Source organism: Leishmania martiniquensis, chromosome 21, assembly GCF_017916325.1.
Source record: "Leishmania martiniquensis isolate LSCM1 chromosome 21, whole genome shotgun sequence".
In the NCBI taxonomy this organism is placed as follows: domain Eukaryota; phylum Euglenozoa; class Kinetoplastea; order Trypanosomatida; family Trypanosomatidae; genus Leishmania; species Leishmania martiniquensis.
In genome coordinates this window covers 395,001-422,500 of record NC_090156.1, presented here as the reverse complement: position 1 = coordinate 422,500, position 27,500 = coordinate 395,001, and the positions used below count along the sequence as shown (strand labels likewise).

The 27,500-nt window shown below is 62.4% G+C and overlaps 7 protein-coding genes across 7 annotated transcripts in view; all 7 read right to left on the bottom strand.

The window, feature by feature from the left end:
- Positions 1 to 163: 163 nt before the first annotated feature.
- LSCM1_04705 (uncharacterized protein) lies at positions 164 to 6,565 on the bottom strand (the record flags this gene model as incomplete). Its single annotated transcript, XM_067322200.1, has 1 exon — positions 164 to 6,565. The coding sequence occupies one exon, from the start codon at positions 6,563 to 6,565 to the stop codon at positions 164 to 166; it is 6,402 nt and encodes a 2,133-aa protein (XP_067178997.1).
- Positions 6,566 to 8,738: 2,173 nt separating this feature from the next.
- On the bottom strand, positions 8,739 to 11,216 carry LSCM1_04704 (uncharacterized protein; the record flags this gene model as incomplete). Its single annotated transcript, XM_067322199.1, has 1 exon — positions 8,739 to 11,216. One exon carries the CDS (start codon positions 11,214 to 11,216, stop codon positions 8,739 to 8,741), a length of 2,478 nt encoding a protein of 825 aa, XP_067178996.1.
- A 1,314-nt stretch (positions 11,217 to 12,530) lies between these two features.
- LSCM1_04703 (uncharacterized protein) lies at positions 12,531 to 13,478 on the bottom strand (the record flags this gene model as incomplete). Its single annotated transcript, XM_067322198.1, has 1 exon — positions 12,531 to 13,478. The coding sequence occupies one exon, from the start codon at positions 13,476 to 13,478 to the stop codon at positions 12,531 to 12,533; it is 948 nt and encodes a 315-aa protein (XP_067178995.1).
- A 629-nt stretch (positions 13,479 to 14,107) lies between these two features.
- LSCM1_04702 (uncharacterized protein) lies at positions 14,108 to 15,520 on the bottom strand (the record flags this gene model as incomplete). The annotated part of the gene is made up of 1 exon (XM_067322197.1): positions 14,108 to 15,520. One exon carries the CDS (start codon positions 15,518 to 15,520, stop codon positions 14,108 to 14,110), a length of 1,413 nt encoding a protein of 470 aa, XP_067178994.1.
- A 1,250-nt stretch (positions 15,521 to 16,770) lies between these two features.
- Positions 16,771 to 22,974, bottom strand: LSCM1_04701 (uncharacterized protein; the record flags this gene model as incomplete). Its single annotated transcript, XM_067322196.1, has 1 exon — positions 16,771 to 22,974. The coding sequence occupies one exon, from the start codon at positions 22,972 to 22,974 to the stop codon at positions 16,771 to 16,773; it is 6,204 nt and encodes a 2,067-aa protein (XP_067178993.1).
- A 1,271-nt stretch (positions 22,975 to 24,245) lies between these two features.
- On the bottom strand, positions 24,246 to 24,674 carry LSCM1_04700 (uncharacterized protein; the record flags this gene model as incomplete). Its single annotated transcript, XM_067322195.1, has 1 exon — positions 24,246 to 24,674. One exon carries the CDS (start codon positions 24,672 to 24,674, stop codon positions 24,246 to 24,248), a length of 429 nt encoding a protein of 142 aa, XP_067178992.1.
- Positions 24,675 to 25,753: 1,079 nt separating this feature from the next.
- The window catches only part of LSCM1_04699 (uncharacterized protein), a gene marked incomplete at both ends in the record, with an annotated part of 5,403 nt that continues 3,656 nt past the window's right edge, over positions 25,754 to 27,500 (bottom strand). Inside the window, one exon of the mRNA XM_067322194.1 lies at positions 25,754 to 27,500. This exon is cut by the window's right edge and continues 3,656 nt beyond it. Coding sequence (XP_067178991.1) covers positions 25,754 to 27,500 — 1,747 coding nt within the window.

Genomic DNA, 27,500 nt, shown 5'->3' with positions numbered 1-27,500 from the left:
TCGTGGCGAGAGGAGTGAGCGGTTCGTTTCACCTCCCCGGTGATCAGCCGGCCATCCGCCCACGCCCATCAGAGCGCACTCTACTCACACGGCGACAGGCGTGTTGGTGGAACACACAGCGGAAATAAGGTGACACGTCCGTCACGCGTTGCCCGCGAGCGCCTCAACGCATTCCCTCCAACACCGCGAAATTGAGCTTTGGCACCACCGGAGCAGAGCTCACAGAGGAGGGGTCGCCACGAGCCCTCATGCGTGTACCTGTCAACGTCATTTGAAGCGCGGAGGGCGATGCCGCCCGCTGCACCGCTCTCTTCTTGGGACGTGCACTACTGCTGCTTGCGGTGCCTGCCTTCTTCGATGCTGCATCAGGCTTGCTGCCCGTTGGAGTCGAGCGGTTGACGTCGCTAGTGCTTCGCTCTCGCAGCGACTTGATGATGTCTGGGTTGTAGAATGAAATGTTCGTCGAAGACGACGTCGTGGCCGCGGCGCTGTTCAGCGTGCTCGCGCGACCTTTGTCGATGCTGCAAGCCTGTGCCGCTGTAGGGGTACTGTGGAAGGCGGAGAGCCGTGTCGCAGTGTGCTGCGGCGAGTACGGTCGCGCATGCAGCAAGCCCCTGTCTAAGCTGCCGGTACTGCGAGTGCTACTGTTGGCGCTGGCGCGAACGCCGGAGCTGCGGCGGCTCACTCGGCTCCGCACAGCTGTCAACTTCGGCAATGAGCAGTGCGTCTTCGACCTCGCAAACGCCTCCAGCGGTTTGGCACGGCTCCCCAAGCCGCGAGCCCCACCTGCGCCAACATTGATACGGGTCTTCAAAGGAGCAGAGGTGGCGGAGGCCTGGCGGCTCACGGCATGCTGTTGCTGGGAAGCATCCCCCATGTGTGGAATCGCCGTTTGGGAGTAAGAGAAGAGGCGGCTTGGCCGGCGCATTGGCCCAGACTTCTCGGCAGTAATGCCCTCCCCGGCACCTATCGCTGCCGCCGAGCTCATGCGACGGGAGAAGTTATAGGTGCTGATGGACACCGCCTCAGCCACGTCGGTGTTCGCCACGTAAGCCACATCCGCCTCGGACATCGGCAGCACTCCAGCGGTCGTCATGCGCGAGTAGTTCGTGCGTGCCGCCGCTGTCAGAGCGGTGGGAGACCCCCCCATTGCCAGCACAGCCGCAGGTGTCGCGGTGCCACCGCCTGCGGTCGCCTTCGTCGGTCGCAGAGGCGTGGTCATCGACAGGTGCAGTTGTGGGGAGAGGCCGTTAGCGGCAGCCGTCGCAGCGGCGGGCCGCGGGAACCTAGAGGGACAACGGGTGAAAAGCGAAGGGCTCTCCTGGTTCGCAGCTAGTGGTACCTGGTGCCCGCCTGTGCGCGTGCCAGTGGCTGTTCTGCCAAAGGGGATGGTGCTTTGCGAGAGTGCCAGTGCCGTCACCGTTGCGCTGCGGCTGAACGGAGTAGCGCCCTCCTCCACCGGGCATGACGTGGTGCCAAGGACATCCTCGCGGCCGGCGACCGTGGTTCGGGAAGGGGACGCAGATAACTGGTTCACGGCGCGCGCCAGGTTGCTCTGCCGGGTAGACGACGTGAGGCGAGAGAGAATCTTGCAGCTGCCCCTCACCGTCGTGTCATGGCGCCGTGCCGACGCAGGGATGAGCCAGGTGTCGCTAGTGCCGTTCTTGCCGGGGATCGGCATCAGTGAGGTCGACGTCGCGTTCGTGTTCAGGAGGCTCTCGCGGCGAACGATGCGGGCCATCTGCATGATGCGGTCGGCGTTGCGGATCAGCTCCATGTAGGCGACATGCTCCATCTTGGGAGCGCTATCCCAGTGGTCGTACCAGATCAGCAAGCCGTTCAGCGCGTCGCCGACCTGACGGCGACGGTGATCCACAAGATTCGAGAGAACGTCCGACTCGGACAGGCCCCACTTGCTGCCCGGCCGCAGCGTTCGCCCCGACATCTGCGAGACGGCGTCGCGCAGCTGATGCATGAAGGTGTGGAAATGCGCCTCCGTTCGCGCCTTCACGGCGTGGATCAGAAGCTGAAACTTGTGAATGCTTTGCGCGTTGAGCACGTAGAGCTCCATCTTGAGTCGGTCGAGTAAGATGCGGAGGCAGACGCGGATGAGGGACACTATCTCGTCGGAGAACTCAAAGCCTGCCGGGAACACCGCGTACCCGTTTGGTGCCTCGTAGTCCTCCATCGAGTTGCTCACAAGCTCCTCGATGCGAGAGCGCAGTTCGCAACTCTTCGCCACACTGTCGCCACCGAGCACATCTCGGTCCTGCATGTATCGCGTGACGTTGCTCAGCTCCTCATCCTTGGCAACGTAGTCACGCCGCATGCGCTCGAGCTCTGCCTCGAGCTCCTCAATCGTGCGCTTCTGTTGAGTCAGCAGCAGCTCGTTGTTCCTCGCAGCCTTGCGCTTGTTGCTTTCGCACTGAGCCACAGCGTCATCAAGACGGTCCTGCGTTCGCTTGAGGTTTTGTTCCGCCTCCGCCAGCTGCGCGTTCGTGCTGCGTAAAAGCTGCTGCATGTGACGGCGCTCCTCCTCGGTGGAGTCCGTTGCGTCCGCAAGGGTCTTCTCGGTATCCGCCTTCTCCGCCCGGAGGCGCTCGATGAGGTCTTTGTAGCCGTCCAGCTCCGCCTGGGTGCGGCCGATCTCGTCCAGAAGCCGCTGATTCTCCTTCACAAAGTCAAGCAGCGCGTACTCCAGCGCGCGCAAGTTGTCCTCCGCCGTGGACTTCTCAAAGTCATCGATGGTCTGCACCACATCAGCCGGGCAGGCATCCGCGTCACCGCCGCCGAGGCGCCGCTTCACTATTGCCGCCGTCTCCGCGGAGCGCAGGTCGTCCCACGGAATCGCCTCGAGGTGCACGGCCCCTGTGCTGCCGGCACCGTAGCTCAGTGCAATGTACTTCATAGTGCGTTGTTTCCACATGCGGGACAGCGCCTTTAGAGCCGTGATACGGTCCGTCAGTACAGCGGTCTGCCGCTCCAGCTCTTCGTCGGCGAGACGCGCGGCGTTTGCGAGAGCCTGCTCATCCTTGGCGAGGAAGCCTTCGAGGCTGGCGTTCTCGCGGCGCAGCACCGAGTTCTCGCTGCGCGCGTTAGTCAGTTCCTCGAGCAGCGCGTCACGCTCCGCCTCGGCCTGCTCGCGGAACATCTGCTGCTCCAGCGTCTCGTCCTTGGAGAATCGCAGGCGGCTCTCCAGCTCGCCGATTCGCTCGCGCAGCTCCCGGATGAGATCCTCCAGCTCGAGGATGCGATCAAATTGCTCCCGCTCCCGCACCACCGCCTGAAATCGTTCGCGTACGCCCTCAGCATTCTCGTACACAATGCGCTTCTGGCCATCCCCGATGACCTCCGTTTGTGGCTCAGCGTCCTCGCCGGCCCCCACGATTTCGTCTCCGGGTTGTTGCGCAGAACCACTACGCGCCTGAGAAAGCGAAGAGAGGCATGTGACGCTGCAGCGATCGCTCTCCGTATGCCTCCACGCATCGCTGTTATCCTCGTTGCCATCAGCGCGCCTGCCGGTCGATATCGCACTCTTGTCGTGCACCTCCGCCGAGCGACTGATGCTCACAGACGAGGAAGAGGACGACTGCGAGGACGGCGACGATGATGACAGCCTGGCCGGCGGATTGAGCGACCCGCCCGCCTCTAGCTCACGAAGACGCTGCGCCAGAGCATCCAGCGTGGCGTTGCGCGACACAACAGCGCGATGCAGCTTATCATTCTCACGGATGGCGCTGTTGAGGCGCTGCTGTGACACGCTCTGCGTTGCCGCGCGCCGCAGCACCTCGTCCGCCTCGAGGTCAGCAGGCATGACAGAGCCACCGTGGATGGACGGGGAGACGGACAGGCGGCGGAAGGCCTCGAGGGAGACGGCCACCTTGCGCATCTCCGCCAGCGGTGATGCCGACATGCTCGGCTCCAGTGAACGCGGATTTGGCGACACAGAGCCAGAGCTGCCGATGGGTGAGATGCCCTCCAGCAGATTCTCCGTATGCATCATGGACGCGTTGACGCGGGCCCGCTGGTAGTCGATCGTCTCTGCCTGCTGGCGTATCATGTCCAGAAGCTTTGCGTTGTCGCGCTGGAGCTGCTTGATGCCCTCCAGGGTGAGGTTCTCCATGTCTGGAGGAAGGTCCACCGAGACCGCGATTTGGCCCAGCGTAGCACTGCTCATCCCGTTCAAGGGCGCGCTTGTGCTGCGCGAGACCGCGCTCAGGTCAACAAAGTGGAAAGAGATGAGACTCTGCGCGTGCAGACAGGCATTGGTCGCCGTCTCCTCCGCCGCCTCCACCTTCGCCCCGTCCTCGAGGTAGGCACACACTACGTCACCGTGGTGCAGCTCACGCCGGCCCTTTGCCCCAACACTTTTGCCGTTGACCTGAACGTCGATGAGGCGCGAGAGGCCCTCAGGACTGGTTGGTGGGTTGAAGTGGACGTAGTACCGCTGCTCGCACGAGCGCCGCGCCACACGCTCCAGCACCAGCGACCCCAAGCCCACCTTCCCCTCCGCCACTACTGCAGCGTCCACCGTGGAATCCGGCGGGTGCACGGTGCTGCCGAGCCCGCACTCCTGCGAGCTCGCGTCTGCACCCTTTCGATTGGCGGTGTGCCGCTTTTGAGCTCCGAGGCCATCTAATTCGGCTGCATACACGCTGCCATCGGTCAGCATTGGCGACTGCGGTTGCAGTGCACGACTCAGCGGAAACTCCATCGTCTCCTTCACCAGCGCCGAAACGCGCACAACACCGCCCTCGACGCATGAGCCGCCTATACCCGCCATGCTCGTGTACTTGCGGTGGGACGAGATGAGAAGCGGCGCTGTCAGACCGCTGCTGGTGGCGGACAGAAAAGCCTCGTTGCACACAGCCGCGGGTATGGGCAGCTCGGAGACACGAAGCTTCTCGGCTTCGATCGTTTGTGGCGTCGACATGGGTGGTGGTAACCGGAGACCGTCGCCAGCCTCTGTCATGTCGTCACCTCGGGCAGGCAACGAGCCTGTCGCGTCCGTCACTGAGGCGTATGCGTTGCCGTTCTGCAGGTTCTTCACCCACGCCTCCATCTGCTCCTTGAGCCGCTCGTTCTCCCGCTTGAGCACCATATTCTGCTCTAGTAGGTTCGCACGGGTCTGGAAGGTCCTGTTCACGATCGGCCGGTTTCGGATCTTGCGTACGTCCCTCGCGTATGTCAGCGTCGCGCACGACTCGTGGTAGCTGAAGGCGATGGGGGAGATGTTGGCGATCATAAATGTCTTGCTGTTGCCGCCGAGGTTGTCCTTGAGCACCATCGTCAGCAGCGAGTCCCGGTAGTTCACAAACTTCGCGCCGCTTGCAATGTCGTTGATAACGCGTGCCAGCGTTGCGAGTGACTGATTGATCTGAATACCCTCCGCTCGGCTCGTCCCGCTTGTGTTTGCCGTTCGCTGCCGCTCACTTCCGGCGAGGTCGACGAGATTGATCGTCGCCTGGTGCTCCACCGTCTCTCGCGTGTCGCGGTTGGTGCGATACTGGTCGATGCGGATCTGCAGCACAGCGTGGCTCCGACTGCTGCGTGCGTTCATACTCGTCTCGGCCGTCTGCCGCCGGCGCAGACCCATCTCGATCATTGGAAACGCCTTCTCGGCCGAAGTCACGACCTGCTGCTGCAAGTCGTGGATAGTCATCGTCTCCCTCTTCCCTGCCGAGTCTCGCACGAACTGAACATGCAGCGGTCCTCGGCGAGAGAAAAGGCAGAAGATTTCGTTTTGGTAAATCTCATAGAAGGAGAGCTGTACACTGTACGAGTAGTCAGTCACCCTGTCGCCCCGATAAGACTGCTTCACCGCCTCCAGGCGGCTGAACAAGTCGTCCACAGTGCGCGGCACCACACCGGGGTCACGGCGCATGTTCGTCGTGTCACCGAAGAGCGTGTAGGTCTTGCCGCTGCCCGTCTGACCGTAAGCGAAGACGCATGAGTTGATGCCGTCTATGGCCGCCTTCACAGCATGCATCGCGGTACGGCGGTAGACCTCCTCCTGCGTACCGTACGGCGGTGGCTGGAGAAAGTCGCTTGTGCGAATCAGCGGCATCTGCAGCATCTGTGCCTCCTCCATAGACGCGATGCAGTGGTCGCACTCGTAGTAGCTGGCGCTGCTAGTGGAGACGAGGTGGGCGGTGCCGGCACTGGTAACCCGACCGCCGACTGCGGTCCGACGTGAGCTAGTGCGTGACGGGGCGGCAGCTGCGCCGCCGTTCGAAGTGGCCTTGCGAAAGTGTCGAGCAGCACTGTCGTAGTTGGCGCGCTCGGTCAGCATCTGAACCACGTTGTTGCCATCCCTCGCGACAGTGGCGGCATCGTTGATCGACGTGGGGTCATGCACCACGACAACGTTTTCCACCACAGAGACGCAGATCCGCTGTGCCTCGCGCAGCACCGACTTACGCGCAACCGTGGAGGCGCGCGTGTTCGTCGCAGCAGCACTGTTGCTTGTGAGGCAAGCCGCATTCTGTGGCACGTTTCGGACGCGCACACACACTACGATGTGCCCATCATCAGGGTACTCCCCCTCCACTGCGCCACGGCCCATAGTGACTGAGGTGTCTCCTGCGAGAGGCGATGGCAGCAGGTACGTGGTGAGGGGGCGGGATGGGGCTCTGGAAGAGTGGGGGAAGGGGTCGAACAGCTTTGAGGCGGCGACCGACGCAGAGGTGTTGGACCGCACACACGCGGAACGAAATACAAACGCAGAGAAAGATCTAAGAGATGAGCGACAGGGGAAGGCATGGGGGACAGCCACCTTTTCATGCTGTGTCTCTGTGGAGGTGTGCACGTGTCGGAAAGGCGGCGGTGGTCGTGTTCGTGGAAAGCGGTGGAGGAGGGGGGCAGGTGCCTTCTCTCCTTCCCTGTGTCCCTACCAAGGTCGGCTCAGAAAGAGGAGGCAAGAGATCTCGCAGGTGCGCAGACTTGATGGCACGCACCGGGGGATCCTGTGATCTTTGCGGGGCAGGAAAGGGGGGGAAGAGATGGAGGCGGGCGGCGGCGATCGCGGCGTGCGCGATGTATGATGCCTTGGCGCTGGCTACCACAAGAAGCTATTTTGCTTTTTGTCGCGTTGCTTTCAGGTTCGGCAAGAGGGGGCTCGTGCGCGGGCGTGCTTGTGCACGCGTGCGGGTGAGTTGGTGGGTACAACGTGGAGGAGGAGTTTGAGAAGAAGAAGCGGACCAAAAGGGGGGGTGAGGGTGGGAGGGCATCCCCACAACGAGGGGATAGGCAAGAAGAGAGCGGGAGAGGCACGTCAGCACACACACACACGTACGTACGTGAGACTCTGCCGATGTACCCGTGCTACTTTCCGCGACGCTAAGGGCCCCTCCCCAAGCGCAAGAGGGCCACTGGCGGTGGAAAGCGCGCATGGCCAGTCGTAGCCTTGTATTCCATCGTCAGTGCAGCTCCGTGGATGCAGCGGTGGCGATGTGTGGTGGCGGCGTGGCCTACTTCGTTTGTCATAGCTTCCCCTTGCTTCCCAGCATCTCGTGCAGTGGTGTATTCCTCTAGTCTGAGAGAGGGGCTGCAGACTGCAGCTTCTTCCGTCAGGCGCCGCACCCTCCCGTCCACCTCTCCTCAAGCGTCAGTGCTCGTCTTCTCACTTTTTTTGTTGGCCTCCTGTTGCCATGTCGCATTGTACAGTCGTCCATCACCCGTCATTCACAGCTGCTTCACTGCTTCTCAGCAGCTCACGCCTTCCCCCTCCCTGCTGCTGCCGCCGCCGCCTCTCGTCGTCTCCGCCTTCCCCTCTCTGCGGCACAGCGTTCAATACAAAGAGGAGGGGGAGGTATAACAAAAACAGGTGTGGCAGCCCTACGAACATGCACACGCACACACACACATATGTGCGCATATCGAAGTATGTGCGTACCCACGGAGAGAGAAGAAAAAAGAGGTGCACCCAAGAAAGAGGAGAGGGGTGGGGGTGGGGGGGAAACAGCAGAGTGATGCGTCCACAGTTTACTCGGCAGAGGCATACAAAGGCGAAGCACGCACACACGCACACACAGGCACAGGCACAGACACAGAGAGAGAGGGGGAGGGCTCTAGTTTTTTTTCTTCGCCAACGTAACGATACGCAGAGGAGCGCGGACATTGGTTGAGGAAATGACAGGTAAGCGAGAGAGCGGGAGGAATCACACAAAAAACGGTAGAGCCAAATCAGCACAAGAGAGCACTCCACCACGTCGGGGGCGAAGCGCGCGGAGCGCATTAAAAAGTGCGAAGCACGATGAGATGAACAGTGAGAAGCGGAGAGAAGGGGGAAGGGAAAGGAGGTGGCCTTGGGATGGTTGACACCACCGCGACCAGCAGGTGAACATCCGTGCACCTGGTTTGAAGTCTTCATCCCTCACACCCTCCCCGCCGCTGCACGCACCGTCACGTCAGTTCCTCAGCACATTTTTGGTCATGACGATGAGAATGAAGACAACACAGCGTCGGCGAGTCGCACGCATTCGTCCATTCCCCTCTCTGTCTCTCTGGCGCCTTTTTCCCCCGCGGCCACCTCTTCTCCCACCCACCCAAACCACTCCCTGACAGGAGAAGAGGTGGTGGCGGGGAGGCAGGCGCTAACGCCGCAAGCTCTGCCTCCCCCCTCATCATCTACTTGGCCTCTGCCTCCCCGTACCGAAACGAGGGAGAGAAAGTGAGAGGCAGGTGGCGAAGGAGGAGGTGACGAGAGGGGCCACGTAAGGAGTGATGGAGGTGGTTGGCTATCCATGTGGCTCCCCCCTACCAGCATTCTGCGCAGGGGGGAGCGGATTCGGGTCTGAATTGAAATGGCTCAAGCCATCACACACATACACCTCCGGCGTCGGCGGCGCACCCCCTCGTCGTTCTGACTTGGCCTCGTCCGCATCGCTCCACAGAGCCTTCGCAGCCTGAGGGCCACTGTGACGGACTAAAGGAAGCCCGTCCGGCTCTGGCGACCTGGACGGGGAGTACACTGCTGGCATCGAAAGGGGCGCCAGCGCGGCCGTCAACTCCGAGGACGGAGCTGCCGCACAGTGCGATGCGTCGGGTTCCATCACAGCGGGGCGCGGCACCGACGCAGGTGGTGATGTTGTCGCCATCGACTCCACCTCGACAAGCGTCACCTCCGGCCTGGAAGCTAGCGGAGGACGCGGCACCTCAGCAGCTGCTGCTCTGAGCGGGCCGATGAACTGAGAAGGCTCCGAGGAGAGCTCCGGATCGCTGTCCACGAAGGCGCTGGCGAACTTCATAACAGACCCGGACGGCGGTTTCAGCCCGCTGCCGTCAGTGCCGGTCGCACGTGTGCCGACGTACGGGGACAAGAGCCCCTGCCACGGTCCAATGCCTGCCGGCGGCGCAACGGTGTTAGAGGAGGTTGAAGCGGGTGGTGCTGCAGTGGCAAGGGGAGGTGGCGGCAGCACACCGCCAATCAAGAAGGACTTGTACGGTGTCGCACCGTCAAGCTGCGTATTGCCCTCAGAGGTGCCTCCGCCAGCACCCAGAGAAGGCAATGGCTGGCCTGTTGTTAGGTATGTGCCAGCCCCGGCTACAGTGGAAGGCTGCGGTACTCTGTGCTGCCACGGCTGCGGTGCCGCGTTACCGCCGAAGTGGCTGCTGTCCGTGGCGCGTCGCTGCTGCTGGAGTTGCTGCTTCTCGAGGAGGTGGGTGATGCGCCGAAGCTCGCTATGAATGGCCTGCGCCTCTCGGCTGGGCAGCAGCGCCGCCGGCGGACAGCCGTTGACGAATGGGTTGTAGTAAGATGCCGGTGACGGCTGTGACGAAGGACGATGCCCATCCTCCCGGCTAAGGTTGACAAGGTTCGGCAACGCAGGCGCCGCGATGAGGGGGGGCAAAAAGGACGGTGCTGGAAGCGACAACACGCCACTCTCTGGCGACTGCAGCGAGAGGGTCACCGGGGCTACGTTGGCGAAGGTCGGCGGCGGTGACGCAGGAGACGTAGGTGCCCCATTCTCCGCTGCCGGGGCTGCTGTCGCAGCCGAGGCTCTCCCTCTATTGCGCCGAGCTGCCGCTTCCTCCTCTCGACGCTGCTGCGTTTCGCGCTGCTGCTTCTCCAGCATCGCCTGAGCCGCACGCGGTCCTATCATCTTCAGCTCCTTCTCGCGCCTCTCACGCTCTAGCTCGGCCTGCTCCCTCCGTGCCACCTCCTCCCGCTCCCGCCGCAGTCGCTCCTCGACCAGGCGGTCTTCCTGGATCTCTCGCTCCCGCTCCTCCTTCTTGCGCTGCTGCTGCTCCAGCATCTGCCGCGCATTCTCCTGCTGCAGCTCAATGGCGCGCTGGCGTGCCGCCATCTTCTCACGGCGGCGCTCCTCAGCGTCAGAGAGGCCGCTGCTGCCGAAAACGAAGCCGCCGCCTCCGTTGTGGGGGGCGGCTCCGCTTGTTTTCGGGCGTGGGCTGCGTGTGTGGTCGGCGCCATTATCGCCGTTGCCGCCATCGGCGAGGTCGAGCGGCGGCAGTGCCGTCGGGCTTGTCCTGGGCCTCCCTGCACCATTATCACCGGGTGATAAGTGGATTGGGGCCGCAGTAGGCCACCGATTGCCGGCATCACCGGAGGGGTGGCATGCCTGCGCTGCTGCTGGACGCTCGGGCAGAGGGCCGAAGGACAGAGGCGGTGTTTCCGGCACAGAAGCCCGGCCATTGTGAAATGTGAGGGGCGGCTTGGGCCTGTACACGGCAGGCAGAGGAGGAGGCAGGTCACTTGCCGGCGCGATGGCTGGGAGTGCGGGGACAAAGGTGCTAATGATGGGCGGCGCCTGCGACACGAGCGGGTACTGATGGGCACCCGCGCCACCACCAACGCCGCCGTAAGGGGTGATGTAGTTGCTTCGGGGTGGAGTGCCGCTGTTGTGGCCTCCATGGGCGCCGCACGGGGCGTCGACCTCGTTGGAGAGCTCAGCTGCAGGCCCGCGCGCAATGGGGTTCAACGGAGCATGTCGGCCGCCTCTGCCACCTCCATCGCCATATTCTGCATCATCGTCCACGGCGAACGGCGGCCGACTTGGCCCATGGGCACCTCTAGCGCCAGTCACCCCGACTCTGCCTCCTGCCGCTTGCACGCGGCGCGGATCGAGGTCGCTTTGTGGGCGTATATGAATCTTTTCCTGGTGGCGATAGGGGTCGCCATGAAGAAGGTAAATGTACTCTTCATGACCGATTTTGCCCGCAATCTGCTGCTTACGTCTGCGGGCCTCGCGGAGCATGAGAGAAAGAAAAAGGGGAGGGGGAAGGGGGGGCGAAGCTGATAGCACGAGGGGTGTCACTCCCACTCACTCGCTGCGTCTACTTGTGGACGTGTTTGTTTGTGGTTGGGTGGGTGGGCGGGTCGTCCCCCCCTGCACCACTAAAAAAGGGAAGGGAAGGGCGGCTGGGGGGGAGGGGGGCTCGGAGGGGATTCAATCACAGGAATGGTCTGAATGTATGGAGGCGTGGGGAAGCGAGCGAAAGAGAGAGAGAGGCAGACAGACAGACTCGCCGCTCTCGAGAACGCCTCTGTCGCTGCTGGAGGAGTCGTCGAAGAAATAGGGAAGAGTGGTAGCAGTGGTAAGCGCTGCTATGGCGCTCGTGATGGCATTGAGTGCGCAGATGCACTACGTAAGATGGCGTTCGTTTCCCCCGTTAGGCGACGCGAATATCGCAGTAACAAAGGCGAAAGACAGGGAGCGAGAGATGATCCGCAAGGGAGCGCTGGTTCGGGCGCACAAAGGCCCGCCGCCAGAGTCAGAGGCCGGGAGGGAGGGAGAGGGGATACCTCGCGCATACAAGGCAGAGAAGACGAGACGCGCACGCTCACCTGCAAGCGAGTCCTTGTCTGGTCACCAAAGGGTCGAGCGGCTGGCCTTGGGTGCGGACCGCCTTCACGCACGCACAGGCACGCCGTCCTCTCACAGTGACCTCCTTTCACGGGGATCGCGGGGGTGCGGGCACGGTAACGTCGATGTTGACGCACTTGTGCCACACCACTCCCTCGGTGCTTCTGCCTCCATGGTGCTGAGCTGTTTCCTTGACCTTGAGTCCTGCTGAATGGGGGGACGAGTCCGTCCTCGCATGCCAAGAGCCCAAGAAGGGCGCAGAGATACAGAAGAGAAAACGCATGAAAGGATGACGCCTCTTTGAGCATTCATCCCGCTGACGTACATCGAGTAGGATTGACGGCGGAATGCGGCGTGTGCCTGATGCGAAGAGGAGAGGTAAGAAGGGAGAGGGGGGCGAGGGGCGAGGGGAAAGCTGCTCTCCCACCCCCTCCCCCTAAGAGGGCCTCCCTCCCTCCCTTTCTCTCTATGTCTCTCTCGCTGCAACCTCTCGCACGGGACAGGCTAGATGAAAAATTGCATGAGAACGCGAAAAGCAAGCCCTTGGCAGCCACGGAGGAAAGGGGGGAGGGAGGGGGGAGGGGCAGAGGAGTGAGGGGGTCGAGAGGGAGACAACGAACGATTTGGGTGCAGCTCCTTTCGTGAGGACTGCTCACGCACACACACACACACGCCTAAATACACAAGGCCTCACGGCCTTTCCCACTACTGCAGGTTCGCTGGGATCACCAGCTGCTGCTCTAGCTGTGCGCGTTTCTGCACACCTTCCCGCTTCAGCTTGGTAAGGGCGTCGGTGTGCTTCTTGCTTGCTATCAGCACCTGCTCCTCAGCGTGCTGCTCGAACTCACTACACTTACGCCGTAGGTCTTCCTCCTCCTCGCCTAGCAGCTCAATGCGCTGCTTCAGCGCGGCCATATCTTCTTCCACCTTCGCCACGTCTTTCTCACCCTTTAGGGCAAGACGGAAGGCGTGGCCTACACGGCTCTCAAAGAGGCGCCGGTGCGCCGCCTGGGCTGCCACCCGCTCCGAGTGCACGTGCAGCAGCAGCAGGCCGCGCTCCCAGCACTCCGCCGTTACTTGACGCAGCACCTCTAGCATGCATTCGGCGACAAGGAGCGAGCGGATGGGACTCGTGCCGGTGCGGCGTGCCTGGTGAGCCTCCAGTTGCGCGTGCAGGCGCTTCTGCGTCTCTGCAGCTTCGATACGGGAGGACGGAAATGGGCTGGCGTGTTGCACCCAGACCACCCCCGTCGCTGCATCGACCCACCGCCGCGGCGTGATGAAGCTGTCGATGACGACGCGCACGTTTGGGTCAACGACACGCTCCTCGGCTCCTCGGCCAAGGCTCTTGCGCAGCCTGAGGGACCTCCTCGGGTCGCCAGGCGCGTAGGGGATGTCGTAGCGGATGAGCGTCGCGTTGGGGTCTGCTGGTCCGTCTACGTCGATGCATACCGCAGCATCTTTATCGCCAGCGCGCTGTGGCAGCAGCTGCAGGATCGCCTCCTGCAGTTCCTCGACGCTGGTGCTTCTCAAAGGGTTTTTATTCCCAGCGGCACTACTCCTGCTACAGAGATGGCTGCCCTTACTCATCGTCACCGCCGTCTTCGACGAGGACACTTGGGGAGCGGTTGGCGCGATGCACGCAGAGTGCATCGACGGATCTCCGTCAGAAACCAGCGGAGACGGAGTAGTGGCGCCTCTGCGCAGCTGCTTGCGTGAAGAGGAGCAGGAGAGGAGACTCGATTTGCACCGTGGCTGTGCGCAGGTACATACGTGTGTGTGTGTGTGTCGAATAGAGTAGCGGGCAGCCGAGTAGGCGGGCATAGCGAGTAGAAGCAGGGAGAGAGAACAAGATACACAAGAAGGGATCGCGAAAGAAACGCATAGGTGTCCTCAGCTCACGGGCACCCGTCATCATGGCCGGCGTACACATATGCATCTCTCACCCTCTCTCCCCCTCTCATACGCAATCAGAGATAGGCGCGTCGAAGAGAGGGGGGTGAGGGGCAGAAGCGGCATGCAGCTCCGCCTTTGCAGACCATGCGTTGTTGAAGCTGCCCCACACACACGCACATACGCGCCACTCTGCGCTTCAGCAACTATCACTGATAGTGCCCTCAAAGGCGGCGGCGATGCCACCCTGTCGCTTCGTTCAGCTGGGGTAATGCTGAGTGGAGAGGGCAATATGAAGCACCAGAGCAAAAAGTGACGGCGAAACCTATGCACGGTGCACGCTGCCACACTCTTCCCCTTCCCCACGCCCATTCCTGCGAATAACAGGCCTAGTAGTAGATGAGATCCTTCATGCTGCGCGGCACATCCTTTGGCGGCAGGGCCGTGTCCAGGTACGCGTAGTCATCCACGAGCGTGCACAGCGTCTCTTTTGTGTGAGTAAAGTAGGCATCGGAGAGGTACTGAGCGTAGTGATGCACGTGGGAGCGGACCGAGTAAAGCCGCTCGTACTTGGATAGCATCGACTCGACCTTGCCGCGTATGGCGCAGTGGTTGGCGAGGAGCAGCATGGAGTCTTTGTGGCCCAGCGGGCTGATCCCGCACAGCGCCGTCTTGAAGCCGTCCTCGTTCCAGTACGGCATCTCCATCTGCTCACGCAGCCGCCCGACGCTGCGGGTTAGGTCACCGACGGTTATCTGCGGCCCGCGCGCGACGAGCGCTGTCGCCAGAGTCCTGCCAGCCTCTCGGGTCACGGCGCTTCCTTGGCCGTGACGGACTTCCACAAACTGGTGCTCCGGCCCCAGGCATGCGGCCACCATCGCATCCACCGAACGCGACCCGACGGCGGCGTGCTTGCTCGACACACTCAGCGGCGCGATGGCGGCGGTGAGGAGGTGCAGCCGCGGGTACGGGACTAGGTTCGTCGTGATCTCGTTGATGTCCATGTTCAGCGGGCCAGGGAAGCGCATGGCACAAGTGAGATTACTCAGAAGTTGGGCCACGAGCCCGTTCATCGAGTCATAGGGCAGCCCTTTTGTGTCAGTCGGCCTCGCCGCCGAGAACGAGTGCGGCTGTGGCACACCACTTCTTATCATGCCACCGCCCTTGGGCCCGCTGTTGAGGGCGCGGTCTGCCATGCGCGCCAGAGCGTCGTTGTCGAGTGGCAGCACGCAGTCCGCGTGCTCGATCAGCTCTTTCAGCGAGAAGCAGCTGTTGTATGGGGCCGTCACGACGTCGTCCACCTCGGACGGCATGACGACCGGGCAAATTCGAAACACGTGCGGGAACTCGTCCGCGAGCATGCCAAGGATGCGCGTACCGAGCCCGGAGCCGGTGCCGCCGCTCAGGGAGTGCATGACGAAGAAAGACTGGATGCAGTCACAGTGCTCCACCTGGTTCCGTACCGACTCGGAGATGGTGTCGATGTAGCGGTCACCGTACTCCATGTGCCCAACAGCCCAGTTGTTGCCTGCGCCCCCGACGTCAGAGACGAAGAAGTTGGTGTCGAAGACACCCTTCAGCGGCCCACGCAGCATCGCGTGCAGGACACCCTGCTCCATGTCCACCGCCACACACCTGGCCGTAAGCCGACCAGGGTGGCTCACGCCCTCGAGGAAGACTGCATCGCGGGACTCAGGGAAGTGCGGATAGGCCTTGTGCTCCTGCAGCATGACATCGAACCAGCGCTCGCCGAGCTGATTGCCACACTGCCCAACCTGCACCGTCACGATCTCACGGGGCATGGACGCGGTTGCCAACTGGGGCCGCACTGGAGAGGGGGAGGGAATGCGAAAGAGGGCGGGGCGGGTGGACGCCGAAGTAAAAAAAAGAGCTGTACTGGGCAGATGCACTCGCGCAGCACGATCGAGAGAGGCGCCGAGAGGCCTCCGGTCCGCAAGAGCCGAAGCGACCGCACCAGCCGCAGCAACCACGAAGCTTGCAGCGTCCGAGATATGCGCGCACGGGCAGTAGTGCGTCACAGTTGGAGTAGCGCCAACACAATGAAAAGAGTTTCAATGCTAAATAATGGCGCTGACCTTTGCGTGGGCGAGCGCGTGTCGGCTTTCATGACAGCCAAGCGGCCCGGCTGTATCGCGGCAGCGTGCGCCGTCCGCCTCTATGGACTCGAACCTGAGACTGTCTGTGTGGTGATCGGGCAACCGTCGCGCGTGCGCATGTGCGCCTCCGTTGACTACTGCGCGATAAAGGGCCGCTGAGCGAGAGAAGAGTGGGGAGAACGTGAGCAGGACGAAGTTTGACAGGGTGCATTTGTGGCTGCGTCCCGCATCAGGTCGTTGTGTTGACGTCGAGGACGGTGGCACGGCGGCGAGGTGGAGGGGGGGAAGAGGCGAACATGACCTTGTCCTCCTCCGAAAAAGGAGACGGCGAAAGAGAGAGAGGGGGGTGGCAGGGAGGGGAGGGGGAGGGGAACACATCTCACCAGCGCCTGCGAGATCACACAGCTTGAAGGGGGAGACGGTACACTTGCACGATATCTGTGCAGTCTTTGAGGCCGTCCCCCGCCTTCCCCCACACACACACGTCCTAGTGTTCCACTCGCTGCGCATCACCAGACCACCCCTCCCCTCCTTGCCGCTCTTCTGTCCCCCTCCTCATGCTCTTCTTGCCTCCGTTGAATTCAGCAACGCTTCTCTGCTGCATGCGAAAGTGCGGCAGTGATTGCGCGCTCATGCACTGGCAGTACCCCCGAGCTCTGTCCACTAAAGGGCTGACTTGCATTCATTCGTGGTGAAGCACAGGTACGCACGTATCTGTGTGTGTGTTGCGCATGCAGCTACTTCCCCGCGGCCCGGTAAAGGGAGTGAAGTGGAATCGCATGAGACGACCACACCACATCCGCCATCACGGAGGCGAGGCGCACGGAAAAGCGATATCCTTCACCTCCGCAGGAAGCAGACAGACAACGAGAAAAGACGACGAAGCTCAAAGGCATTGCCCACCAAGGGTTACCCCCCACCCCACCCCTTCCTCCCTACAGCAGGTCATCACGCAGCAAGGCCCTACGCTGCCGCTGCACCACCCGCAACGCCTGTCGCACGCGCTGCTCCCGTTCGGCCAAGGACGACTCCGCCGCTTCCAATCGCGTCAGAAGACGGGCAAGGTAGGCTGAGGAGTGAGACGTCGCTCCTGCGGCCACGTCACCCCCGCGATTCCCGTCACAGGCGTATTTCAACCGTTTCCCTGGCGTGGCAGTAGCACCGCCGGCAGCGCGTTGGCAGTCGCCACGAGTCGGTCGCGACGGTGCATGCACCGAGTCCAAGAGAGCCTTCCGCTTCGGCAGCAGCAGCAACACCTGCTGCTGCTTCTCCCTCAGCTGCCGCTGCTGCGTCCGAAGCTGGTCAAGGGCGGCTGCCAAAGTGGACTCCTCACCGTCCAGCTTGCTGAGGAAGTGCTGCTGAGCACCGTCGCTCGACGATGTAGACGACGCCGAGTAGGCAGGGCGATGACTCGTACTGCGGCTCGGGCGCGATGTCAGGGACACCGAAACTTCTCGTCCGCTATCAAGCGCAAGCTGCCCTGCAGTGGAGGGTGGTCGTGACGAGGGACTCCGGTACCCGCGCGTGCTGCCTGTTGCCGTTGCGCAGGTCAGCGGGGGGTTGCAGCCGAACTCCGTGGAAGGCGCGATGGCGCGCACGCTGAGCTCGCGATCGTGCGAAGTGGTATCGCTGTTGGTACTGTTACTGAGCTCTCCCCTGCCCGTCACCGCCCCCACCCCAGTACCTTCGCGGGAGATGGGCGATGTGGCGCTGTCAGCACGATGCCGCGCGTGTATTGCCGTCAACGCACGAGATACGCCACCCAGAAGCGGCGGGCCGTCGACGGTCGACGGTGGGGTAGTACGCAGCCCCATCGAGCTCGGTGCGGCTTTGGCGTCCGATGTGGAAGAGGCGCGCGGCAACTTGCCGGTGGAATACGCCACGGCTGAGCAAGGGGACATGTCATAGCCGTGGTGGGCGCAGTCCGGTGAGAGAGAGCGCGAGCGCGACTCACCACCACCATCCGCCGCGAAGGAGCTGACTGTGCGACGGCCCACCGAACCACTCACACACTGCGACCCCAAGACAGCGTCCGCCATGCCTGAGTGCGGGGCAGCGTCCGAAAGGGTGCGTGGAGGAGGGGAGACGCCGTCAGGATGCTCCGCAAAATCACCCCACTGACGTGGATTTCTGAGGTGGCCGACAGAGGAAGCAGGCGTGCCCCCTGCAGTACCCCCTCTGTGATGATGAAGCATCTCGAGGCAGCTCTCCCTGGTGTCTGCCCACGCTTCGGCTGGTGATACGGCACTGAAGGACGACTGCAAGCCCCCGACAAGTGGCATGCTCGAGGGCCCGTTGCCCTCGACGTCGTGATGCCCAGCAGCTAGAGACGCACTTCGGCGTTCTAGAAGCCGCTTTGCATTCTGCAGCACCTGCTCAGCGCGAAGTGCGCTGGCTGAAGCGGGTGATCGCAGCCTCGCCCCTGCTGCAAAGCTGGTGCCACTGTCGTCGGCTCCAGAGATCGCTGCGTAGTAGTGTGAGGAGACTGATGGCTGAAGGTTGCGGGCTGCGGCCCTTTTTTTTGTGTTTCTTGTGTCCCCATTAGGTAGATCGCCTGCGTTGTAGGGATGGCGGCTGAGTTGCTGAGTCTGACGCCGCGGTAACGACTGCTCTGTCGACTGCGCCGGTCGCGTACGGATAGCGGGCAGTTCAGCCGCTGCGCCTGCAGAGAGATGCTGCTGCGGCAGAGATGGGCATAGCGGAGAGCCGTCGCTCGGCTGCAGCGGCTGTTGCCCAGTTGGTGCGGATGGCAGCACATCGCACGCGGCTTGACTCTGGCGCAGCATTTGGAAGATGGACGCCCGCTGCCGACGAATACCGAGTGAGCGCGCTGCATTCGAGATGCCGGTGGTGCCGAGAGGCGCCGCAGAGCTCAAGTCTCGCCAGCGACTGGGCAGTCCCCCAGTCGCCCCGGCAGGAGCCAAGACGGTTACCGGGAGAATGGGGGCATCTGCGTTCTCTTCAAAGGTGCACATGTCAGGCGAACGCTCACGACCCATGCACAAAGACGAGCAGCCGCTGTCACATGACACCTGGCATGATGAGCCAGGCATCTTACTCGTCGGGTGGAGAAGTGTGCTCGGGTGGCGTTGAGAAAGAGCGCGTGCGTCCCGCGCGGTGCGGCCGCCCAACTCGCGGTCTACAAAATACAGCATTGCTCGCTCCTCGGCCGCCACTCCATCTGCAGCCGTGCTGTGATCTTCGGAGCGGTCCTCGATTGCAACTGCGTGCCGGTCCGTCGGCCAGTTGCCGTCCTCCCCCTCTGTGTCGCCAGCGTCACTCGAGGGGCCGTACACAAGCGCGTCGCGCAGGCTTAGGTGCCTCTTTCCTGCTGTTGCTAACTTTAGGGGTAACCGCGTTCCTGGCTCAGGTGACAACTGTGACAACTCCGCCATCCAAAGTCGCTTCTTCAGCTGCACCGTGAGCTGCTCGAGGCGTGCCGCCTTGGCCTCCGCTGCTGCCAAGGAGCGTTGAAGCTCTTGTGTTTTTGGAGATGCAGGCACCGCGGGCGCCGTCTGCTGCTGAGCGGCGATCGAGAGTGGGAAAGGGCGAGTCGCCGAGCTTCTGGTCTCGCTGGAGGCTGCCAGTGCTTCGGTTTGGGCATGCTGTGAAGCACGTTCAGAGCGTCGCTGCTTCTCTGCTGCCGTTGTGGGCTTCGCGTCTCCTCTGTGGGTATCGGCACCACTGTCGCTATCCTCGTGTGCGGTACCAGAGGGTTGGCTTCGACGACTCACGCAGCTGCTACCTCTGCTGCTCTGGTTGCGGCTGCTCGCTGCGGAGACCACTTCCGCCACCTCCTCCAGCGTATGCTTAACGTACTTGCGTATCCTGCGTAGGTTGTGGCGCGTCTCCGCGCGCACAGCCTTAAGCTCTTCTTGCATGGTAAGCCGCACGCGATCCTCCAGCGAGCGGTGCAGCGCCTCAGTAGGAGGGTGGTCGTCAGCCGCTGCGCTGCTTGCGCAGAACACTGGTGAGGTGTGCCGCCGTGGCGCGGGCTCTTGAAGACGCTGCTGAACCTTAGCCATCTCACTCTCAAAACTGCCGAGGAGCAGGGGAGTGGGACTCATTGTGCGGTCCCACTCTCTCACGTGGCGTTCTTGATGTCCCTGCTGCTGCTGATTGGGGCGCTGTGCCTGGTCTGGCAGCCTCGGCGACGACTCCGATGGTGCAGTGCTCGTAGACGCACGAAAGGCGGCAGCAAGAGCCGGAGGTGGCGGGACGTTAATGCCGCTAGCAGGCGCGGTGTAGAAATTTGGGTCCAATGTGCGCGAAGCGGCGTGGGCGCTTGTTGCCTCGCGACTGCCCTCTCTCTCTTTTGATGACGCGTGAACGGGCACAGACGCTGGTGCCGTTGTGGGATGTTCCGGCGGGGCATCTTCAGTAACGTCGGTAGAGGCCAGCAGCTGCGCGGCAGAGGAGGGCGACGGCGGCGCCGCGTTGTCACGCAGCTGCGGCCACAGGCATGTTGGAATCGAGGCTGCACGGCCGACACTGGTGCAGCCCCATTCATCTGCGCCACCGTATGCATCGCATGTTGTGCTGCGGGTCGTAGCACCGACTATCGAGGGCGATCGCGGCGAGAGGTACTTTAGAGAGATACTCCTGCTCTGAGTCACAGACGCGTGCGTCGGTGCCACAGCGGCTGGCGCGCGCGCCTCTGAAGTGCGCTGCGGCGGAAGAGACGGCGACGGGGAGGGCTGCGATTTCGCGCGGCCCTCCTCGATCTCCGCTCCATCGGCGACCTCTGACGAGGTGGCAAGGGCTAGAGCATCGGCGTTACGGCCCAAGGGCTGCTCGGAAAGCGGTGATGCATATACGGCGACCGCCTCCCCAAAAATCTGAAGCACGCTGTCAACGGCTGTGGGTCCTTCACGGACGTCTCGGCGACAGCTAGCGGCTGGCTGAGGGCTCTTGCACAGCCGCGCACCCTCTCCAGCCACGGAATCGGCTGAGACTGAGGTCAATTCACGCAGCAGCGATCGAGCCATATCTCGAGAGAGAGAGCTTCCCATCGTCCATGGCAGATGCCTAGCATCGGCGCTAAGGTGGCTCGCCTGGTCACCGTCACGATCGTGCAGCACTGCTGCATCCGCCGCAAGGCGCACGGTGACGACAGGCGTCACGGCAGCCTCGGCACTTCTGTACACCTCTCCGCCGCCTGGACTGTCGAGCTGAGAGGCGAAGGCCAGCGCCGGATCGGGGCGCTGCTGCTCTCTGTTCGTGCTCTCCTCGCCCGGGTGCGCAGGCACGATGGCGGCAGCGACTGCGGCGGCGCCGCACTGCTCCGTCAGCGGCGATAGTGAGACGGCACCGGCACTGCATGGGGACGCGCACCGGGACGATGTGCACGAGGTGACCGCCGGCGAAGCACTACCCCGCGCCGGAGCCGCTGCATCCGACGGCGAGAGCGAAGAGGGTGACAGACGGCGCTGGCAGTGCCGCTGTCTCCGCAGCTGCTTGCTAGGCGGGTCACCGTGCTCTACACGGCGTGGAGGGGGGGATGACGGGCTCACGGAGGCCGTCGCAGCAGCCGGAGGCGGAGTGAGCGGCGACAAAGCATCTGCCCAGGCGCCGTGTGCGTCGTCCTCGGCACTCTCGGCCAATCGAGCACCACCGCATCGAGTCGGCTTGGCACACCGTCTGGGTGTACGAGCATGAGAGCCCAACGCACTACACGGGCTGCACCGCGGACGCGTCGCCGCGCCGCCGGCTCGAGATGCCGGCAAGGATAGTGTGATGCCGCTGGGCTCGGTCAAGGAATACGCCCTGCCACGCTTTGCGCCTGTACGGCTGTTGAGGAACTCTTCTGCATTGACAGAATGCCGGCATTGCAGCCGACGGAGTCCCCCTTCCTCCACGCCGTCGTCAGAGTCAGCCGCGTGCCTCTCCGTCTGCCGTGACTCTTCCAAGGCGCTTGAGAATGTCTCGGCCCTCCCCGCCGCAGCCACGCTGGGCCTGACTGAAGGCACAGTCGTGCGTGGAGAGGGACGGCACAACGCACGTAGCGCAGCCTGCAGCAGTTGCGCGATGTGGTGTGTCGCCTGCGCCACCTCAACAAGCTGCAACACGAACGCCTCAAGCTCGCACCGCGGAGCCTGGGCCTGCGTGCCGGCATCGCGTGCTATAGCGGCAGGTGTGCCAGCGGTGCCAGCAGGGCTCTCTGATGGCCATCCTTCAGCGGCTTGTGCGGCTGGAGCAGAGTCTCGGCATTGGCACCACTGCTCCAGTTGGGCATCGAAGGCGCGCACCGCCTCCGCGTGCAGCTGCAGAAGGCTGAGAAACTCGTCACGGACATGCACCGCCTGATCGTAACGCTGGCGCAGCGTCAGCGGTCGCTGCTGCTGGCCGAGTCGGTGTGGAGACACTCGCTTCTCTGCTGTCGCATCATCTGTCGTGCGGGGAGTGGAAGCTACGTCTCCAGTGACAGGGGTTCGGCCGACTTCTTCGTCGCCCCACGCGCCGCCATCGCACATCTGAGAGCGCTTCCAGGCCCAATACGCCTCGAAGGTGGCGAACAGCTCCGCCAGTGACGGCATGCATCGGGTGAAAGCAAACTCGGCCGACTCGCGCTGGAGGACATGCAGGCGGTGCACGAGAGGCATAAGAGAAGGCACCAATAACAGCGATGATGACGGCTTCGGAGTTGGTGGAGTGCCAGCTTGGGTGACACCACTCGTCGGCCCTTGCTCGCGCGCGTTGCTGCGGTTGTGGCTGTTATCGCCGCGGCAGACAGGGAGAACATTTTCGACGTTATTGTTGACTACCTTTGCGACCCTCGCCTGCTGCGCGGCAACGCCTGCGGCGTCCGATCCCAAAATCGGACCTGAGTTCATGAGCGCGACGTGCAGCGCAGCCCTCAACGACTGAGCAAGATCTACCTGCTCTCTTTGCAGCTTCAGGAGCTCGTCCACATGTTCTCGGCACACTTGATACGGATCTACCCCACGACTGCGCGCACGCTGCCAGGGAACGAAGTGGTGCGCAAAGGTTGAAGTGGTTGCAGATGTGCTTGAAGGCACCGACGCCGACAGCGCCGTCTCGAATGTGGTGAATGTTGCGTCACCAGCCATCCGCTGTGGTGCGCAGTCGACGCGAGACATGAGCGGCAAGTTCGCATTGGTGAGCGCGTGCTCGCCCATGAAACGCAAAGACCGCGCCAAGGATAGGGAGGTTTTTCGTTTTCTTTTTTAAAAAGGTGAAGGAAGGACGAGTGAGACAGCGGATTTGCCGTGCGCAGCCGTCTATGCATGTCGCCCTGCAAGAGAGCGGCAGGGTGCGCGTTTGCTCACTTGAGTAAGGGGAAAGGGGGCACCGAATGGGAGGGGCGAGAGAAAGTGTGTCGTGTGGTCTATTGTTGGCGTCTATGGCGTTCCACTCAATAGGGAAAATGTCTTTAAGGTGGGCTGCGCTCTTCAACGTCCGCACACATGCGTATATTATATTATATATATATATATGTGTGTGTGCAGCGATTGAAGAAAAGGGCGGAGGAGTGTGCTGCACGAGAGGGAAAGAGAGGCGCGGAATGGGAAGACTCGAGGTCCGTCGCAGGCGCAGGTATCAGGGCAGGAGAGGGTCGCGGAAGCGCTCACGCGGCTTGGGGTGCTGCGCGAGGCTGCGTGCATGTAGGGATACACGCGCGGCGTGGCTGAAGACACCTGGGCATACGATTCATCAAGGGATCATCGCTGCTCGGTAAGACGAGCGTGCGGGGGTGAGGTGGGCAAAGGTCGAGACGCCGCCACGCCGCCGCCCCCATCTTCAGTACTCCTTCCTCCCCCTCTCCCGGGTGGGGGGGGGGGGGCACAGTCACACCCTCACGCCGAGCAGGGGAACGAAAGTCGCGCTGGGGGATGCAGTTGTGGGGCGTGCGGAGAAGTCGTCCTCTCCTCTGCCCTAAGCCCCACGTTCGTTGGCCTTTTTTTTCGCACTCTCATGTCGGTGGAGCAACCGCGTATATAATTCAATTTTTTCTTTGGTGAAAGCCCCCTTTGCGTCTCTCCGCACCAACTACACGCGACATACGCACACACACACGCAGGCGGGTGGGCGCGCAACGCACTCAGACGATGAGGGCGATGATGAGCGGCAGAGACACAATGACGTGAGGAAGCACGCGCTGGCAGAACAGAGAACGCGGACGATATACAGAAAGCTGAGGAGGGGAGCGGACACACACACACGCGCGCGTGGGAAATGTGCGCACCGAGTATGCCGTGAGAGAACAGTGCTTCGCCAGCCACTGCGTACATGTAAGAGAGTGAGTTGGCGCCGCGAGATGTGCGCCACGAATGGTGGCGCACTTCAACATGCGCATGCACACACAGCCACAAGAAAAGAGGAGAATAGGGAAAGGGGCCATCGATGGGATCGTCCACCCCCTTCCCGCCGTGTCTTCTGCCTCGCTCTCTCACGCACTGTCGGCAGCCATCTTCGCCTTCAACTCGCGTATCTCCATCATGAGCTTCTCCGCCCGGATCGCGTCGCGCTCGTGGGCGTACCAATAGTTGTACTCCTGGTCTAGATGGCCGGCCTGGAGAGACTCTACTGACAGCACCGCAGAGAGGCGGTGCGGCGCGTTGTCATCTTGGATGCTCTCCAGATTCACCAGCGCCTGCCGGCGGTGCATGCGCTCCATCTCGGCGTAGTACTTGACAGCTTTGCGTCGCAACTCTACATGCGGCCCGTCGTGTTGGCGCTCGAAGTACTCAGAGATTTGATAGCGGAACGGAAAGATGATGGCGAGGGCCATGCACACCATCATTGGAGCGTAGGCGGTCGGGCTGGACGCCATGAAGCCCAGAGGCGAGAACCACGGGCGCTGCACATAGCGAACCATTTTGGGGGCTCGTGTCGTCCGCCAGCGTGCCTAAATGAGGTGGGCGTTCGCGCACGTGTGAATATAGGGGGTGAGTGGGTGACTCGACTCGAAAGAGCTTGCACGCGGTCGAGGTCGAAGGGAGGATCACGCACAGAGGCCCACGTGTACAATTCCTATAAACTACGGTGGGTGCTGGCTAAGGATGAAGGACGGGGGCACCGTGCCGCGAGATAGAAACGCCCTCTGACCTGCTACGATACTCACGTAGAAGAAAAAAGGGGGGCGGCGGCAAGTAAAGGCGGATCCCACGTTGATAGATGTGTGTGTGTGTACAAATAGTTAGGAGCCTTACTCGCACGAGGGGAAGAGCCCCTGGGGGGGAAGGGGTATCGAATGCCGCTCTGCTAACACAATTGGGAGCAGTTGCCGTCACACCATCCAGCTGGCGTCGGTGATGGGAGGAAGGAGGGAGAGATGGGTGTCTGCAAAACGGGTGGGCAGAGGTGTTCTTCAACACCGCTATCGTTACCCCCTCTCCCTCAGCACCCTCTCTGCAGGTCTCACCCCCACCCCCAACGCCCTCCGCCTTCCCATATTAGCCGCGCTGTTTCTTTCGCTTCTGTTTTTTGGGCTACCGATGGACACCTTGTGAAAGTAGTGTTGGAGGGAATACATCAGGTGAGACGCACGCGACCGCCTCCACACGCACACACACATTCGCCCACTCACACCAATGAACTGGCGTCTCACCTGAGACAGCGAAGAGAGATCTATCGGCAACAGTCCGCTCACAGAGAGAGGGCAGACACACGGTGCTGCGAGCACCAAACAAACAGAGAGTGTAGCGCCCACCCACCTACCCACCCCCGAAGGAAAAAAAGAAACGAAGAGCGGTGCTCCATTCCCCGTCACTGCATCTACATCGGTTCAACGGAAAAAAGGGGAGGGAAAGGAGAGGCGCCGAAATCGGTCTGCGTGCACGCGTTCGTGGCCCTGTGGGGCGTGGGTGAGGGTGAGGGGCGGAGTCGGTGCCTGCCCCGCTCTCTGCAAGCCACTTTCAGCAAAGTACGGTCTTGCACAGCCGCCCTCGCGCTCGCCTACACCTTGAAGTTGGGGCTTGCCGGCGCGCCGCACCACGGGCAGCGCTTTGCCGTCAGCACAAACCTATTCCAGTCTGCCTGGTTCGCCAGGCGATGGCATTGCAAACACTTCGTCAGATCGCCGCCCATGACGGGGTAGCCGGTCACCGCACACGACGGAAACACCTTGCCCGTGTGCGGTGACTTCACGCAGCCGGCAAACATTGGCTCCCCGCTCTCCAGATCCGTCACCATCGGGAGCGTGCGGTCCTTCAAGGCGGCTGTATTGTCGACGGACACGGTTAGCACCCAGTTGTTCACCTTCTCCATCGCCTGTGCCGGGACAGTGGGCTCCTTCGGCAGCCGGTACACCCGTGGGAAGTCTGTGGCGGCAAAGTCGGTGTTGTCGATCCCGCTGCTGTCAGCGTCGCCGTCGTCGATGCGCTCGTTGATGTCGAGTGCGCGGTTGAGATACAGAAAGGCGACGCCCTGCATCCCCTCCAGCCCCGAGCGCTTCGCAGCCATGCCGGCGTCGTAGAAAGCCTTATCCGGGGCCACATGTGGGATCCACCGCGGCAGCCCCAGCATGAGCTGCACCGCAAAGTCCGGCATGTTCAACTCCGTCTCCATCCTTCGGGACATGTAGTAGATGTGCACCACGGTCGCGAGCGCCGTGGCCTTGGCGATGTCCTCGTTCCTCTGGCCAGACCGCGACATGCTCTCCATCACCTTCACAAGGCCGTCATGCAGCGGCTGCAGAAGCGTCGCCAGCGCGTCGTCACCCGGCAGTAGCGGGATTACCTTCTGTGCTAGGGACATCCACGCCTCGTAGAAGCGGAAGTCATCCGTATCCATGGGATTCCTGCTGAGAGCCTCGAGGCACGGCACGGGGTCGCCCTGACGAAGGAGGTGCTGCACCTGCAGTCCAGCCACGTACTGCACCTCCTCCTGTGACTTCTGCCCCGCCATGCGCAGCGCATTCGAAAAGTCCGCCTTGCTGATGTACGCCTTCATGGCCGCCTCGGGGTCCATCTCCTCCACCACCTTGGCGTCCTTCATGGACCCACCCGATATGCTGTCCTGCACGATGGCGCGCTTCACCAAGTTCTCCAGCTCGGGGCTCACGCGCTTCGCCAGCGACTCAGCCATGTCGAACTTGCGCGCCTGCACGTACATGTGGATGGCTGCTTTGTAGTCCTCGCAGTCCTCCAGGCACTTTCCGGCCTCGACGTAGCGCTGCGCCGCTTTGAGCTTGTCCGTCGCACTGCGCAGCACCTCCTTCAGCAAATTGCGCGTATGCTTCTGCGCCACCTTCACGGCGCGCACCCACAGGTTGGCGAGTGTCGCCGGGTCCGGCACCGTCTCCGGCGTCGCCGCAAGGTACGTCTCGATCGCCATCTGATACTCGCAGTTCTCCTCCAAAACCGCCCCGGCCTTCTGCGGGTCCTTCGAGTTGAGCGCCATCCGCTTGGCCACATCGCTCTGCATATCTGGGCAGTACTCCTTCGCCATCCGCTGTGCCTCCTGAAACATCTTCGCATCGATGTACATCTTCAGCAGCGTCTCCGGCGCGTTCGCGCGCAAGAACAGCGTCTCCGCCTCCTTGTAGTTGCCCTGCTGAAAGCACACGCGCCCGTTGGCGGCACACACCTGCGGCACCGCCGACGGATCGTGGTTCTCGGCGACGCGCATCGCGGCGGCAAAGTCGTGCTGGTGGACGTACATGTCTATCGCCTCGCGTGGCTTGCCGGACTTGATGAAGGCG